At 45.0% G+C, this 15,333-nt stretch overlaps 2 protein-coding genes across 12 annotated transcripts in view; one reads left to right on the top strand and one right to left on the bottom strand.

Moving 5' to 3' along the window:
* PFN4 (profilin family member 4) overlaps nucleotides 1–2,426 on the bottom strand; it is a 38,272-nt gene extending 35,846 nt beyond the window's left edge. For 3 of the 4 annotated variants that reach the window (XM_074194616.1, XM_074194623.1, XM_074194653.1), the window contains exon 1: nucleotides 2,315–2,426. The gene's annotated coding sequence lies outside the window, so the exon portion shown is untranslated. Of the gene's footprint in view, nucleotides 1–1,624; nucleotides 1,843–2,314 lie in introns of those variants that run through there. The other variant, XM_074194633.1, reaches the window with a different exon arrangement.
* LOC141493339 (protein FAM228B-like) overlaps nucleotides 2,215–15,333 on the top strand; it is a 53,648-nt gene continuing 40,529 nt past the window's right edge. The window contains exons 1-6 of one of the 8 annotated variants that reach the window (XM_074194593.1): nucleotides 2,588–2,719; nucleotides 2,803–2,853; nucleotides 5,440–5,498; nucleotides 10,188–10,407; nucleotides 10,667–10,776; nucleotides 11,499–11,567. In XM_074194593.1, the coding sequence (XP_074050694.1) occupies nucleotides 10,690–10,776; nucleotides 11,499–11,567 (156 nt within the window). In that variant the 5' untranslated portion in view covers nucleotides 2,588–2,719; nucleotides 2,803–2,853; nucleotides 5,440–5,498; nucleotides 10,188–10,407; nucleotides 10,667–10,689. Of the gene's footprint in view, nucleotides 2,341–2,587; nucleotides 2,720–2,802; nucleotides 2,854–5,439; nucleotides 5,499–7,846; nucleotides 8,072–10,187; nucleotides 10,408–10,666; nucleotides 10,777–11,498; nucleotides 11,568–15,333 lie in introns of those variants that run through there. The other 7 variants (XM_074194561.1, XM_074194569.1, XM_074194555.1 and 4 more) reach the window with 7 other exon arrangements.

Here is a 15,333-nt window from a genome sequence, read left to right as displayed (position 1 = left end):
TCTTTCTGTGCTTCTTTAAAGTCTTACCACTTGTGATTTCTTATAGAATAATAATACTCCATAACATTCATATACCATAATTCATTGTCTTTCCCCAGTTGATGGGCATCCCCTCCATTTTTGATTCTTTGCCACTACAAAGAGATCTGCTATAAATATTTTTGAACATGTAGAACTTTTCCCATTTTTTATGATTTCTTTTGGATAGAGGTCTAGTATTGGAGACCAATCCTTTTCTTTTTCTTTTTTTTTTAAGGTTTTTGCAAGGCAAATGGGGTTAAGTGGCTTGCCCAAGGCCACTCAGCTAGGTCATTATTATGTGTCTGAGACCACATTTGAACCCAGGTACTCCTGACTCCAAGGCCGGTGCTTTATCCACTACACCACCTAGCCGCCCCGAGACCAATCTTTCTTGTCAGCTTTCTAAGTTGCATTGGGTTGAGAAATTGTTTCACACCATCTTTTTGTTGGTTCTGCCACTCCAGAATTCATTTTGAGGTGTTATTTTATAGTAGTTTGGAGGTGAATTTGGGAGAGTTCAGTTGTTGTCTTTCTTTGCCATCTTGGTCTGTCCCCTATTGAGGAACTTCTTAAAATGAAGCAGCCTCCTATGCCAAACTCTTAATCCATTCTTAGTTACATGCCTAGTTTACATCAAGCCTATGGATCATTTTGAGTTAATCCCATTTTTTCTTCCTTTTTTTTCTCATGAAGTCATTAAGCACCGAATGCAAAGTGTTTTAGTTTTGAGGATCTTATTATATTTTTTTGTGTAATTTCTCTGTCTCTTAAAACAGCTATCGGTACATAAGCCACAATTATTTCTGGGGTATTTTTCCAGTGAGATATCATGGGCACTGAAAGATTAGGATGACAATAATGCCATGAAATTATGTTTCTTGTGCATTGAGATTCACAGTAAATTCCCTTCTGGCAACTTTTTTATTTTTCTCTCTGAGAAGTCATCCCTCCATTTAGCATCAACTTCCTTTTGTCATTTGCTTCATCCGTAGCTAGAATGCTACCAATGCTATATGACTCACCTTCTCTGGTGAGTTCATTCATTTGTCATTGAACAAAGGTCTTCCATCAGCCAAGTAAAAATTTGTAAATGGTCTAGGTCTAAAGAAACTGGTTATTCTTACCTCTCTTTCTCCCCTTTTCTCACTTCCTCCTTCTCTCCCCTCTTCTCTGTTTCCATAGCTCTTTTTTTTGGCAAGGCAATGGGGTTAAGTGACTTGCCCAAGGTCCCAGAGCTAAGTATTAAGTGTCTGAGGCTGGATTTGAACTCAGGTCCTCCTGACTCCAAGAGCAATGCTCTGTACACTGTACCATCTTTTCAAAGTTCTTTGATGGAAATGATGGACAATGTGACTGCATCTTTAAGGGATGTCAGGATCTTCAGGACAGGTAGGGGCCCATCGGAGCAAATGCCACTCTTGGAGACAGGGAGACCCGAGTTCAAATGCGGCTTCAGACACTTCCTGGACAAGTTACTAAGCCCTGTTTGCCTCAGCAGCTGTGGAAAGAAATGGCAAACGGGCCTAGTGTCGTTGCCAACAAAGAACTCGAGAACAAGCGTGTTCACTGTGACTGAGACGATGAGTTTGAGGAGACACTTCACCTGGCGGGGAGGGAAGGCCTCGTCTCCGCGGGCTTCTCGGCCTACCCGAGCCGGGCGAGGGGCGGGGCCTCACCTGCCGCACCTGCCTCAGGTTCCTCACCCGGAAGTGGGCTAGAGGAGATGGCAGCGCCCTCCCGTGGGAGCCCGGCAACAGGAACGCAGGCTTGGCCCGCACACGTCTGCTGCGCGTCATGCGTGTGCTGGGGAAGGGCCACGTGGCGGCCTCGCCCCAGCCTTCCTCCTGCAGGAGCCGGCAGGGGGCGCCTCACGGACGCCTGGCCCAAGGCAGCATGTCCCACGCATGCGTGCACCGCGGCCGGAAGCCACATGACCGGTGGCGCCAAGGGGCGGCCCCGAGCCACGGCACGTGACCGGTGGCAGCGCACCCGGGGGCCGCCAGGGGGCGTGGCGGCGGCACAAGCCGGCCTCGGGCCCGGGCGGGGCCTCTGTTGGCCGGACACACAGACAGCCAGCCAGCCGGGCTCCGGAGCCCCCTCCTCGGCCCCGCCCGGGGCACCACGGCTCCCCCTTCACCCGGCCGCCCCCCCCTCCCCCCGCGCCCCAGGTCCCGGAGCTGACCCCGCCCACCCTGCCCCATTGGCTGCCTCCGGGCGGGCCCGCCCCGCTCCCATGGAAACGGCCAGGGACGCCCAGCGGGCGGCCGCGCGGGCCAGACGAGCCGCTGCCTACCTGGGCCGCTCCGGCCCCAGCCGCAGGTCCGGGCCGCGGGGACGGGCGGGCGGGGGCGCTGGCGAGCGCAGCGCCTGCTCCCCGAGGGCGCCTGCGCCTGCGCCGGGCGGGCTCCGGGCGGGCCGGGGGGGAGGGCGCGGGGAGGGGGCGGGGCCGCCGCCCATTGGCTGCCTTCTGTCGTGGAAGGGGGCGAGGAGGCGGGAAGGCTCGCGAGACTGGGGGGCGGGGCGGGCGGCGCCGGAAGGAGGAGCGTCTCCAGTCGCCATGGGGACCGCCGGGGGCGGGGCGGCCTCGGGGCCCGCCCTGCCGGCGCCCGCAGCGCCCCCTGCCGGCAGGCGGCCCGGCCCGGGGGCCGTGAGAGGCACCTTTCTTCCGTTGGGCCTTGTTCGTCGTCGGGCCCAATAGGTATTCACCTGTTCACCATCCCTGCACCTTCATTCCGCTGTTATTTCACGCATTTGTTCATTTTTTTATTTGTATTTTTTTAGGTTTTTGCAAGACAACGGGGTTGAGTGGCTTGCCCAAGACCACACAGCTAGGTAATGATTAAGTGTCTGAGGTCAGATTTGAACCCAGGTCCTCCTGACCCCAGGGCTCGTGCTCTATCCACCACACCACCTAGCTGCTCCTTTAATCACATTCTTTTTAAACCATTCATTCATTTGTTCATTCATCCATTCCTTTTTTTGGGGGGGCGTTGGTTTTTCCGAGGGAACACAGTTAAATGACTTGTCCAAGGTCACATTACATTTAGAGATCAGATTTGAATTCAGGTCTTCCTGACACCAGGACCAGGTGTTCTATTCACTGTGCCACCTAGCTACCCATCATTCATCCATTCTTACAGGTATTCACTTATAAGGGCATGTACTCATTTGTTCATTCATTGGGTTATTTATTAATTGATTTTTACAAGGCAATGGATTTAAGTGACTTGCCCAAGGTCACGTAAATCAGTAATTATTTAATGTCTGAGGTAGAATTTGAACTCAGGTCCTCCTAACTCCAAGGCCAGTGCTCTATCCACTGCCCCACTTAGCTGCTACTCATTCATTATTAATTCACTCATTCATCCATTCACTCACTTTTTCATTCTTTCATGTAGGTGTTCATTTATATGGGCATTCATTTGTTCTGTCATTCTGTCATTTGTATATGCCAGCCTTTAGACACCTAAGTCCCCACCTTGGGCTATGCTCTGAGCCAGCCACTGGTGGGATACAAAGATAGTAAAAATTAAGACCCAAAATATTAAGCATATTTATTAAGGGCAGTGGGTAGAGTTCCAGCCCTAGAGTCAGGAGGACCTGAGTTCCAGTGTGACCTCAGACACTGGCTAGCTGTGTGATCTTGGACTAGTCACTTAATCTGGATTGTCTCACAGCCAAGGCCATCTCCAGTTATTCTGATCCATATTTGATCACTGAACCCAGATGCTCAGGAGCAGAAGGTGAGGTTCATGATTTAGCAGGAGCACCAGTCTACTGGGGAAGACAACAGGAAAACAATCATTTACAAACCTGATGTAGACAGGACAAATAGCAAACAATCCACCAAGGAAGGGCACTAACATTAAGGGGGATCAGGAAAGTTTTCTATGGAAGATGAGATTTTAACTGGAATTTACAGGAATCCAGGAGACTGGGATGATGAGGGAACACATTCCAGATGTGAGAGATGCCCAGAGAAAAGGCATAGCACAGGAGATTCTGTGGAGGGGAGCCAAATGTAAGAAGACTGCAAAGGCAGAAGGAGGGAAGGTTATTGATGGCTTGGAAAGCCAAACAGAGCTTTTTGTTTTGGGCAAACAGGGAGCCCCTGGAGTTTATGGAATAGGTAATACGGTCAGACTTTCACTTTGGGAAAATCTTTTTGGTGGCAGAATGGGGGATAGACTGGAGTAAGGGAGAGACGTGATGAGGGTCTGCATCAGTGTAGGGGCAGCATGGGAGAAAAGAAAGGGGCATTTAGGAGAAATGCTGCAGAAGCAAAACTGGTCAGAGACGCTGGAGTTGGGAATTGGCCAGAGATGGGGGAGGGGCAGAGGTGACATGGACCAGCAGTGTCAGAGGCAGGGAATTTAGGCAGCACCGCTGGGTCCGGTCCCCAAGGTGGCATTGATGGTTTTGGCAAAAGTTTGGAGATGGGGGGGTGAGAGTGAGGAGTCCTGGATGGCCATACCTTCAGGAAGGGGGGGGGGGGTATTTGAGGAAGAAGTAGAAAGCCCACTATAAAATGTCAAATTGTGAAGAGCCTCCAATGCCAACTTGATGCTGCTTATCTTGGAAGTAAGCAGGAAGTCCTTGAAGCTCCTTAATCAGTGCAAGAACGAATCTGTGGCTAAATCCTGTAGTTTGTACCTTCATTATGTCTCTCCTTCATGCCCCTTTCTGTCCTTTGACACTGAGCCTCCCCCTCCTCACCTCCCTCCTGAACTATTCCAAGAGCCTGGTTGGGGGGTGGAGGGGTGCCTACCTTATCTCATTTTCTTGTCCATCCTCCAATCAGCCATTAAAATGCTTTTCCAAAATTAGAGGTCCCATTATGTCAGCCCTCTATCCCTCCAATCAATATAACCCAATGGCTATCACCTCTAGGGAAAAAAAAATCAAAATTCTCTACTTGGCATTCAAAGTCCTTTATTATAGCCATCCCCACTGCCACCCTACTCCACCTCTCTAATCTTTGTACCCTTTCATCTCCCTTCTCCTACTGGTATCCTAGCCTTTATCTTGGCTGCCCCTGCCTAAAGTTTAGTTCTAACACCACTTTTTTCTAAACCCTAATTTTCTGGGGTCCACAGTTGGCTCCTCCAACTCCCTATGATTTCTTTACGCTTGTCCACATACAGGCTGTCTTGTGACCCCTTCTTTAGTGTGATGCTTAATAAATGATTGTTGACTGAGTAAGTGATATAATTGAGTTGAAAACTCATCAGATGAGATGGTCAGTGGGCCATGTTCTGGCCCATCTTTACCCCTCCTGAGCTATCTGGCTAGGGAGTGGAGTGGTTAAAGTGGATTTTCACCTCAGTACTCAACCTCTGGACTATGCTTGGGAGCTTCCTTGGCCTCTTCTGGGTAGGGTTTGCAGGAATCTTAATGAAAGCTTTTCTTATTGGTCAGGTCAGACTTCTTGGGATCTCAGAAAGTGAAGACTCAAGAAAGTTTTAGGATCCTAACAGGTAAAGAACTCATTTCATTTTATTCATTTTTAAGTGTTTACTTCCCAAACCATTATTTCTCAGAACTGCCTCCCCACACCACACACACACACACACACACACACACACACACACACACACACACACACGCTGCCATACAACAAAGGAAAGCAGCACCATGCAGCTGCATCCACTGAGTGTGAGCTATTGGGGTCTGCTCCAGACTCCAGAGGCATTCCCACAAGTGTCCAAGGGGCACTGAGTTGTTTATAATCACCTTCCTCAGGGGGATGCTGGTGAAAATAGGTAACAGCTGGCTCTCTGGTGAGACAAGCAAGGAAGGCACACTTGTAAATTTAATCTGCATCATTAAGATTGTTTCCATGGCTTTACGTCTAGACAGTCAACAACACAGTCAAGCTTGATTTTTAATGTCTTTATTAACTAGATGTGGACATGAGGCCCTCCCAAAGTCTGGGATGAGACTTTTATTAGCTAAGAACAATTAACCTCAATTAATCAAAGACTTTAAAGTGAAAAGTCTTTGAAAGTCATTGGATGCTTGGAGTATACCCAGAAAGTATGTTCAAGTGGTGACATGCCTTGGTAGGGAATCTAAAATATAGAGCTACTTCTGGAACAAGGAGACATTGGAACAAGTAATAAACCAGGGGAAACAAAAGGGAAAGATACAGAGACAGAGTCAAAGACAGAGAACAAGTAAAAAAACCTTGAAGAGGAGTCTTTTAGGTCAGGGGGTGAGAGAAGCATCTTAACCTTGCTCTCCTCCATGGGATTGAACAAAGGATTTAGACATTTCCTTTAAGGTCCTGGCCCTGGAAGTGTCCTCTGAATGGCACCTCCAAAATGAAGTCAGAGGAGGGGCTTGCAAGGATCAATGGGGGTTATCAATGGAGAAATCTCAAGACTCTCTCAGGAGAGCAGGAAAAGGCCAAAAATTTTCACAAGTTACTGCAAAGAGTTAAAATTTTGTTCACAGAGTTCTTTAGGAGGGCACTAAGGTAAAGAGAGTAAGATAATGGGCAGGGTAGCACCACCATGAGTAGCAAGAAGAGGAATACAACTTCTATAGCATCTGAGTTAAGATCAGCAAAGACCCAACTGAACTTTTATAGGGAGCCTAGCTCACCACTTTTGCAGGGAGGAGACAGGAGTGGGGAGCTGTCCAAGCGTGACCCAACTGGACATGACTGGTGACTGGAGTCAGTTATACACCTGGGAAGGTTAAGAGCCGGACAGATGGAGGAGATGTAGGGGTTTTCCTAGCAGATTTCCATTTGAGAAGAGGGTTATCCTGAACAGTGGGAAGTCAGAGGCCCACAGAAAATGACAGTCAAGCATAGAAAATTCCTTATTTACAGAAAAGCTAGACAAACATTTCTCCATCTTTTTGAGCCCCCCAAGAAGGGGATCTATGAATGACACTATAGCCACATATGGTCTCCTCTGGACTCTGTCCACTACCCATCTATTGACCCATTTTGTAGTTGTTTCTTCTTGGCCCAACTATACTACTTCTATTGAAAATCTCTCTTGTTTCTTTCCTAAAGAACTTTTTGTTTGTTTGTTTGTTTGTTTTTGGCAAGGCAATGGGGTTAAGTGACTTGCCCAAGGTCACACAACTAGGTAATTATTAACTCTCTGAGGCTGGATTTGATCCTAAAGAACTTTTTAACTTTTTGCAGTATTCTGTGAATCAAAATTGATGCCTTTTCTTACCATCCTGGGTCAGAGAGCTTTGTGATTTCTTCACTGATAACAGAACCTCCAGTAGTCCTTGAAAGCCCCCTTCCCAAGCCATTCCTCCAGCTTCATACATGTCATCCAACTTGGAACTGAAGTTGGAGCTTTACCTAGGCACTCAGCTTCAACAGTATTGATTACAATGGGAGACCTGTCTTGGGCAGAAGCATACTCTAATGGCCCCAGACCACTATATACCCACCATGGTGCTACATTGGAAGGGAGAGGTAACTGTCCCGAAGAGCCACTCCCAGTCTCTGTGTCATCTGCTCCTGTTAGAACACAGACTCCTTAGGGGCAGAGACCATTAAACGAGTCCATGTCCAGTCATGGGATCAAAGAGTAGGAACAATTCACATTTTTTCCAGGTTCCAGATTTTTTTTCTGGATCCTTGACCCAATCCACAACTCCACTACTTCCTTCCCTCAGTCTCTGAGGTCAGACCTCAGAAAGGCTTCTTTTTGCCTTTCTAAGATGATTGTTCTTGTTGGGATTCTTTTTCCCAGAAAGTTGCCAAGAGTTTGCTTTTTTTTTTTTGGAAATCCATTTGTTCCCACTCTTTAACCCTTTTCTTTTGGGAATGATGCATCTTCACCTTATTGACTTGTGTCAGTTCTCGGCTCAGAGAGAATGGATTGAAAGCCTTTTTGTCCCCTCTTGGACTGCACAAAAGGGAATGTTCTCATTTGTGTTGTGGAATCTTCTTGATCTGTTGCCTAGTTATGAATACCTCTACTCCCAGTTCTATAGCTTAAATCCACTTTTTCTAAAGATGAGTCCTTTTACATATCAGGCACTCGTGTGAGACACTGACCTGAACCTGATTCATGTAAGAAACTAGCAGTTCTTGTCAAATAGATGACCCTTCCCCACCCCTTCACCTAGGTTACCTCCTTATGGTCACTGAACCCATGGCTACCATAGGCAGGTGTTTGGGCTCTTTCTGTTCCCCTGATATCTATTTTTTTGGACCATGATTTCAGCTTTCTTTTATTCTGTAGTTTGAGATCTGGTAGTATGGGACTTATTGCATTCCTACTCTTTTTTTTGTGTGTCTGTGTGTAGTTGCCCTTGAAATTCTTCATCTTGGGGCAGCTACGTGGCACAGTGGATAGAGCACTGGCCTTGGAGTCAGGAGTACCTGGGTTCAAATCCGACCTCAGACACTTAATAATTACCTAGCCATGCGGCCTTGGGCAAGCCACTTAACCCCATTGCCTTGAAAAATCTAAAAAGAAAAAAGGAAAAAAAAGAAATTCTTCATCTTTCCTTCCTCCCAGTGAATGTAGTTTTAAGCAGCACTTGGGTTATTTGGTTGGTATAGCACTCAATCTGTAGTTTAATTTTTCAACATTGGTATAGCAACTTCCAGCCAAGATGGCAGAGAGAAGAGAGGCACAGTTCTAAATTTTTCTGATCTTTCCCCATCTATCATATGAAACAAACCTCTTAACAGAAATCTGACTCACAAAACCCAGAAAGAAAAGCCAGGAGAAAGAACATCTACCTCAGGATTTATCTTGGGCGATTCCTGGCGGGTGAGTCCCAGGGCAGAGGGCAGATCAGTCTCAAATCAGCCAAATTAGTGGCTGAATTGGAGCCATGGAGCCTGAGAGCCAGACCTGCTTGATCAGCGGTGGGGCTAGACTGCAGGGGCTTGTGTCAACTAGGGAGCAGAGGTGTTGGCACTGATCCTCTGGAGTTTGCTGACAGGGCTGGGGGGAGAGTTCCTGTGCAGGAGAGTTGTGGACACCACCCTGGGCTCCTCTGGTCTGAGGCCTCCATTGCAGCTGAGGCTTCTTTCCAGAACAAACAATTACAGACTACTGCCTCAGGCACAGGTGTGTGAGCAAAAGAACCAGCCCAGCTGACAATAGGGAGAGGGATGACCTCACCCCAGGGTAAAGCCCGCCATTGATTGATGGTAAAAGGATTCAATAGCTTCAATCCCTCCCTTAAAGCTAAGGGAGAAGGCCTCAATCAAGGTCACAGACACTCCAGAGAGAGCACCCAGCACCTCCTACTGGCCAGCCAGAGAAATTGCACTCAGTGAGTAAAGCCTCTAGTGATCCCAAGCCCCTGTGAACCAGCCCCTCCCCAACTCAAGGTCTTAGCAAAATGAAGAGGGGTCAGTGGAAAGGTGGATCCATAGAAAAATTCTTGGAAGGAAAAGACTTACTCAGAGAGACCTAGAATCTCTGAGGAGAATATGATCTATTCTCCAGCACAGAAAGACTTCCTTGAAGAAATAAGGAAGGAGTTCAAAAATCAACTGGAAAATTGGGGAGAGACAATACCTTGCAACAAGAAAACCCTTAGAAAACACAATTGGACATATACAAAATGAGAACAACATTGGTACAGCACAGTCATGAACATGAATGTGAAGAAGCCTTTTTACTTCTATACTGTTTTATTTATACGAATCCTGAGTGTGCCTTGGGAGGTTAATGCTCAAATAATGCCTTTCCATTAATTTTAGCCATCAGAATCTACTGACCTTGGAGTCAGGAGGAAAGGAGTACGAATATAGCCTAAGACAATAGACACACCACTTTGTAATCTTGAGCATATCACTTCACCCTGATTGCCTCGCATCCAGGGTCATCTCCAGTCATCCTGATCCATAGCTAGGCACTGGACCCAGATGGCTCTGGAGGAGAAAATGAGGCTGGTGACTTAGCACAGCCCCCCTCACTTAAATTAAATTCACTTGCCTGCCATGGGCTCTCCTGATGTCATGGCCTTCTTCAAGAAGGAAGGGCAATATCAGTCATCAGAACCCTTAAGCCCATTTTAGTGCAGACTTACATGATTCATGTCCCCTCAGACCCTGATGGCCACCCCATGATGTCCCCTTGGGCTTTGCTGCCCCTTCCCCCATTAGAATATAAGTTGCTGAAAAACAGACACTTCCTTGACTAATCTTTTGGAACTTGTTCCAGCACAGGGCACTGGCTAGGAGAGCATCCATATAGTAATATCTCCAGCCGCCATTCCAGCACTGTCCACAGAAATGATCCCTAGACCCCATTGGCAGGATCTGCTCCTGGCAAAAGCTTTAAAAATTCACTAATCAGCAGATTATAGTCCAGTGTGAATTCCAGGTACAAGCCAAACCAGGCATTGGGAGGAAGGCGTTTCTACCACGTACCAGCCTTTGTGGTAAGCATTTTACAACAATTTTCTCATCTGAGCCTCACCTCAGCTTTGGCTCATTTTACAGATGAGGAAACGGGCCAACAGAAGTGAAGTGACTTATCCAGGATCACAAAACTAAGTAGTGTCTGAGGCTGGATTTGAACTCAGATCCTCCTGACTCCAGGCCTGGTGCTCTGGGCAAGTTGCAGTCTCCACCTGTGCCTTGGTGAGGGTTTTGGACTAGAGTTCTGATTCCCTGTCTGGTCTTATGTCTCATTTCCAGGGTTGCTCTAGTTTGGGACCACAATGAATCAGAATGGAAGCTGTGCTGAGGCTTCTGCACAAAGAAGCTCCAGAAAGCACATGGAAGCCCAGAACATGTCTTTTGTGGAGGTAGGATATCCATGAGGGCCTCATTCTGGGCCATATTTGGACAAATGTGAGGTGGGTCTGGTTAGACAGCAAGCTGTGAATGGCAGCCAAGAGGAGGAAGCCCAGAAATTTGAGCTGCCCCTAGAAGTATGGAGGAAACCTGGTGAGGAGGCCAAAGAATGAGATGTGAGATGCTGTTCCTCCCCTCCTGGCAAGGATTTAGGGGGTGTTTTCCTGCCTTGATGACGGGGTCCTAAATAGGGGTTCCTTTTGATTTAGGATAGCTTTGGAGGCAGCAGTAGTCCCTACTCCACAGAGGACTCCCCCCCCCCCCGCCCCGCCCCCCAGCCTTTCTCCAGAGGCTCTACAGAGACTGAGGTTCTGAATTGATTTAGTAGGAATATCTAGTCCTGTTTGTGGTTGTGAGCTGTTTCTCATTGGCTCCTTAAATTGAATTTTGTCTCCTATGAATTTCTGAGTGTCCCAAATCACACTCTGGAAGTGACCTCAGAGACATTTTAGCAAGAAAACTGAGACCCTCAGAATTAAGTGACCCGCCCAAGGTCATACAGGACATTAGGTAGAAGAACCAAAATTTGAATCCATGTCCAGTGGCATTCCATTGCTTGGGGTGCCTCTCCCACCCGGCCTCATCCCCCAATACATCCTAGATTTGCAATCCTTTGATTTGCACAAGACTCAAAAAGGTGTCTGTGGCTATCAGGATGTTACTTCTGTTTTAGGCCTTAGCAAAGGACGACATTGATGCTGTTGTTGAGGTCATCCTAAGCAGAGAAAATTGCATCATACAGGTGAGCAGCAACCTGGTGGTCAGCCTGGGACTGGTCCACACCATCCACAGTTGGATGTTTCTGAATCACACTCATCCAAGGATTCCCCACTTGTCTGCTTGTTCACACCCACAAATCCTCTGGAACTGTCCCTATGATTATATGTTGCCAAGCAGCATGGTTAGGTATAGGAAGCTGTCCTGAGTTCAAGTCCCACCTCTAACTCATCCTGATTGGGTCCCTGGACAAGTTATGTAATTTCTTTGCCCTCTGGGCAGCTAAGACTCTGAGTTTTCAAAAGAAGTATTTATCTTTGACCAACTGTGTGACCTTTGACATATCTTAATATTTTCTCTCCTTTAAAATATTTTTAATTGAAACTTGTGAAGTTTTGACTGGGGTTTCCTGGTACTTAAAATTCTTTTTTTTTTTTCTGACTCTTAATAGTATTTCTCTTTGTGTTGAATTTTTTCCCTATATTTCCTGGGGCTTTCCATTTGGGCTCCTTTCAGGAAGTGGTTGGTAGATTCTTTATATTTTCATTTTGTTTTTGTTCTGATCTAATTAGTTTGATGATTTCTAGGAATGTGGTATCTGGGGTTTTTGTTTGGTCTTAGGTTTTGGAGAATTCTATAACTCTTCATTTATTTCCTCTATGGCTATTTCTCAGGTTTCTTGTTTTGATCCAACATATACTACAAATTTTCTTCTTTCAATCTTCTGACTTTGTTCATTATTTCTTTTTGCTTTTGAAGTCACTGAATTCTTATTGTTCTATTCACTTTTCCAGAGAGTCTATTACTTGAGTGGGGTTTTCCACTTTCTTTTTTTTTCTTTTTTCTTTTTTTAAGTTTTTTGCAAGGCAAATAGGGTTAAGTGGCTTGCCCAAGGCCACACAACTAGGTCATTATTAAGTGTCTGAGGCGGGATCTGAACTCAGGTACTCCTGACTCCAGGGCTCATGCTCTCTCCACTGCGCCACCTAGCCACCCCGGTTTTCCACTTTCTGAGTTATTTCAGTCCAACCACTATAGTCTTACAACTGCTCTGCTACATATAGCCAATCCCTCCTGCTCCCATCAAACAAAAGAAAAGCTTATTTTCCTTTATACGAGTCTAATTTTAGTCATCCCCACATAAACTTCCATACAAACTAAATTTGCTTTAAATGATTTTTTTTTAAAATAGTTGTCTTGCCCCTTTCCTTTAACCTTTTCTTGAATATAATCCAGATAACAATTAAGTTTAAAAATTACTTGCAGGGGCGGCTAGGTGGCACAGTGGATAAAGCACTGGCCCTGGAGTCAGGAGTACCTGGGTTTAAATCTGGTCTCAGACACTTAATAATGACCTAGCTGTGTGGCCTTGGGCAAGCCACTTAACCCCATTTGCCTTGCAAAAACCTAAAAAAAAAAATTACTTGCAGAGGGGAATTGGTGTCAAGATGGTAGAGTAATGACTAGGACTTAATCAGGTTCTCCAAAAATACCCCTGTTTAAAACAATGCCTCAAATCAAATTCTAGAGTGGCAGAACCAACAAAAAGTACAAGTGAAACATTTTTCCAGCCCAAGACAACTCAGAAAGTGAGCTGGAAAGGTCTTACTCATTGTAGTGAGAGTGGAGTACAGTCTAGCACAGACAGTGACCCAGAAAGTCAGTAGCAGACCTTGGGGACAAGATAGTAAGAAAGCCAGACAACTGGTCAGGAGGAGATTACAGAGGACCCTTTGTTGGCAATAGGTGCAGGACTCAGTGGCATTGCCCATATGGTTCCAGGATGGAGTCCTAGGGTAAGGAAGAATACTAGAAGAAGTGGGGACTCTATTCACAGTTCCAGGGCAGAAAAAAGTGCTTGTGGTCACTCACAGATCAGAGCAGTGACCACATCTTTTCCTTAGATTTAGACCACTTTGGAAAAAAGTTTTAATTTTAAGTTTTCATTAAAGGTCTCCAAAATGAACTTTAAAAACAGCAGCATGAAAAACTTGAAACTTGGGCTAGTTCCCCCACTCCACCCCAGGAAGAGAGCCCACATTTTAAAAAATCAAGAAATAGACTGGAAAGATGAGTAAATACCACCAGGAAAACTCCCATCCAAACAAAGAAAGATATGATGGTGGGGGCGGCTAGATGGTGTAGTGGATAAAGCACCAGCCTTGGAGTCGGGAGTACCTGGGTTCAAATCCGGTCTCAGACACTTAATAATTACCTAGCTGTGTGGCCTTGGGCAAGCCACTTAACCCCATTTGCCTTGCCAAAAAACCTAAAAAAAAAAAAAGATATGATGGTGATAGGGAAGATAAGACACAGATTCAGAAGAAGACAATAAAGTAAAAACAGCTATGGACGAAGCCTCAAAGAAAATTGAATTGGACATGAGTCCCAAAAAAGAATCCCTGGAAGAAATAAAAAAAATTAATTCAAATATAAGAGGTAGAAGAAAAGTTGGGGAAAGAAATAAGAGTGATGCAAGAAAATTATGAAAAGGGAGTCAAAAGCTTGGTAAAAAAAAGGTACAAAATACGCTTAAGAAAACAACACCTTGAAAAGCAGAATTAGCCAAATTAGAAAAGGATTACAACAATTCATTAAAGAAAAAGTACAATTGATTAAATGGAAAAAGAGATACAAAAGTGCACTGAGGAAAACAATTCCTCAAAAAATAGACTTGAATAAGTGGAAAGCAATGACTCTGTAAGACATTAGAAAATAATAAAACAAAATTAAACTCTGAAAAATCAAAGAAAATGTGAAATACCTTACTGAAAAAAAAGTGATTTGGAAAATTGACCACAGAGATAATTAAAGAATTATTTGACTACCTGGAAATCATGATTTTTAAAAAAAAAAAAAGCTTAAAATTATATTTCAAGAAATTATTAAGGAAAACTGCTCTGATCTCCTGGAACCAGATGATAAACTAGACATAGAAAGTAATCCACAGATTTCACCCTGAAAGAGATCCCCCAAATTAAAACCTTCATGTATATTTATGGCCAATTTCCAGAGCTCTGAGGTGAAGAAGAAAATACTGAAGCATCCAGAAGGAACCAATTCAAATTTGTGCAATCACAGTCAGGATCACCTAAGATTTAGCAGCTTCTTCGCTAAAGGATTGGAGAGCTTGAAATATGATATTAGAGCTAGGATTACAATTAAGAATCACCTACCCAGGGGGCAGCTAGGTGGCACAGTGGATAGAGCAATGGTCCTGGAGTCAGGAGTACCTGAGTTCAAATCCGGCCTCAGACACTTAATAATTACCTAGCTGTGTGACCCTGGGCAAGCCACTTAACCCCATTGCCTTGCAAAAGAAAAAAAAAGAATGACAATACTAAGTCAATACAATGAGAAAGAGCAGATCAATGAACTGGGTATGCAACTAAAAAAAGAACTAGTAAAAGAACAAATTAAAAATCCCCACTAAAACACCAAATTGGAAATCCTGAAAATCAAGGGAGATATTAATAAAATTTACAGCAAGAAAACTAGTGAACTAATAAAACTAGGAGCTAGTTTTAGGGCAACCCCCCCAAATAAAATTGATAAACCATTCATTTAAAAAAAAAGATAAATCAAATTGCCAGTATCAAAAATGAAAAGGGTAAATTTACTACCAGTGAAGATGAAATTACATAAATTATTAAGCACTATTTTCCCAATATTCCAGTATATGTAACAATCTAAGTGAAATGGAAAAAATATAAATTGCCCAGATTATCAGAAGAGGAGAAATAAATGAAACACCTAAGAATGAAATCCACATAGCCAGATGGATTCACAAA

The sequence above is a fragment of the Macrotis lagotis genome, chromosome 1 (genome assembly GCF_037893015.1).
Source record: "Macrotis lagotis isolate mMagLag1 chromosome 1, bilby.v1.9.chrom.fasta, whole genome shotgun sequence".
Classification (NCBI taxonomy): domain Eukaryota; kingdom Metazoa; phylum Chordata; class Mammalia; order Peramelemorphia; family Peramelidae; genus Macrotis; species Macrotis lagotis.
The sequence above is the reverse complement of the archived record's forward strand: the minus strand, read 5'-3'. Positions and strand labels throughout refer to the sequence as shown.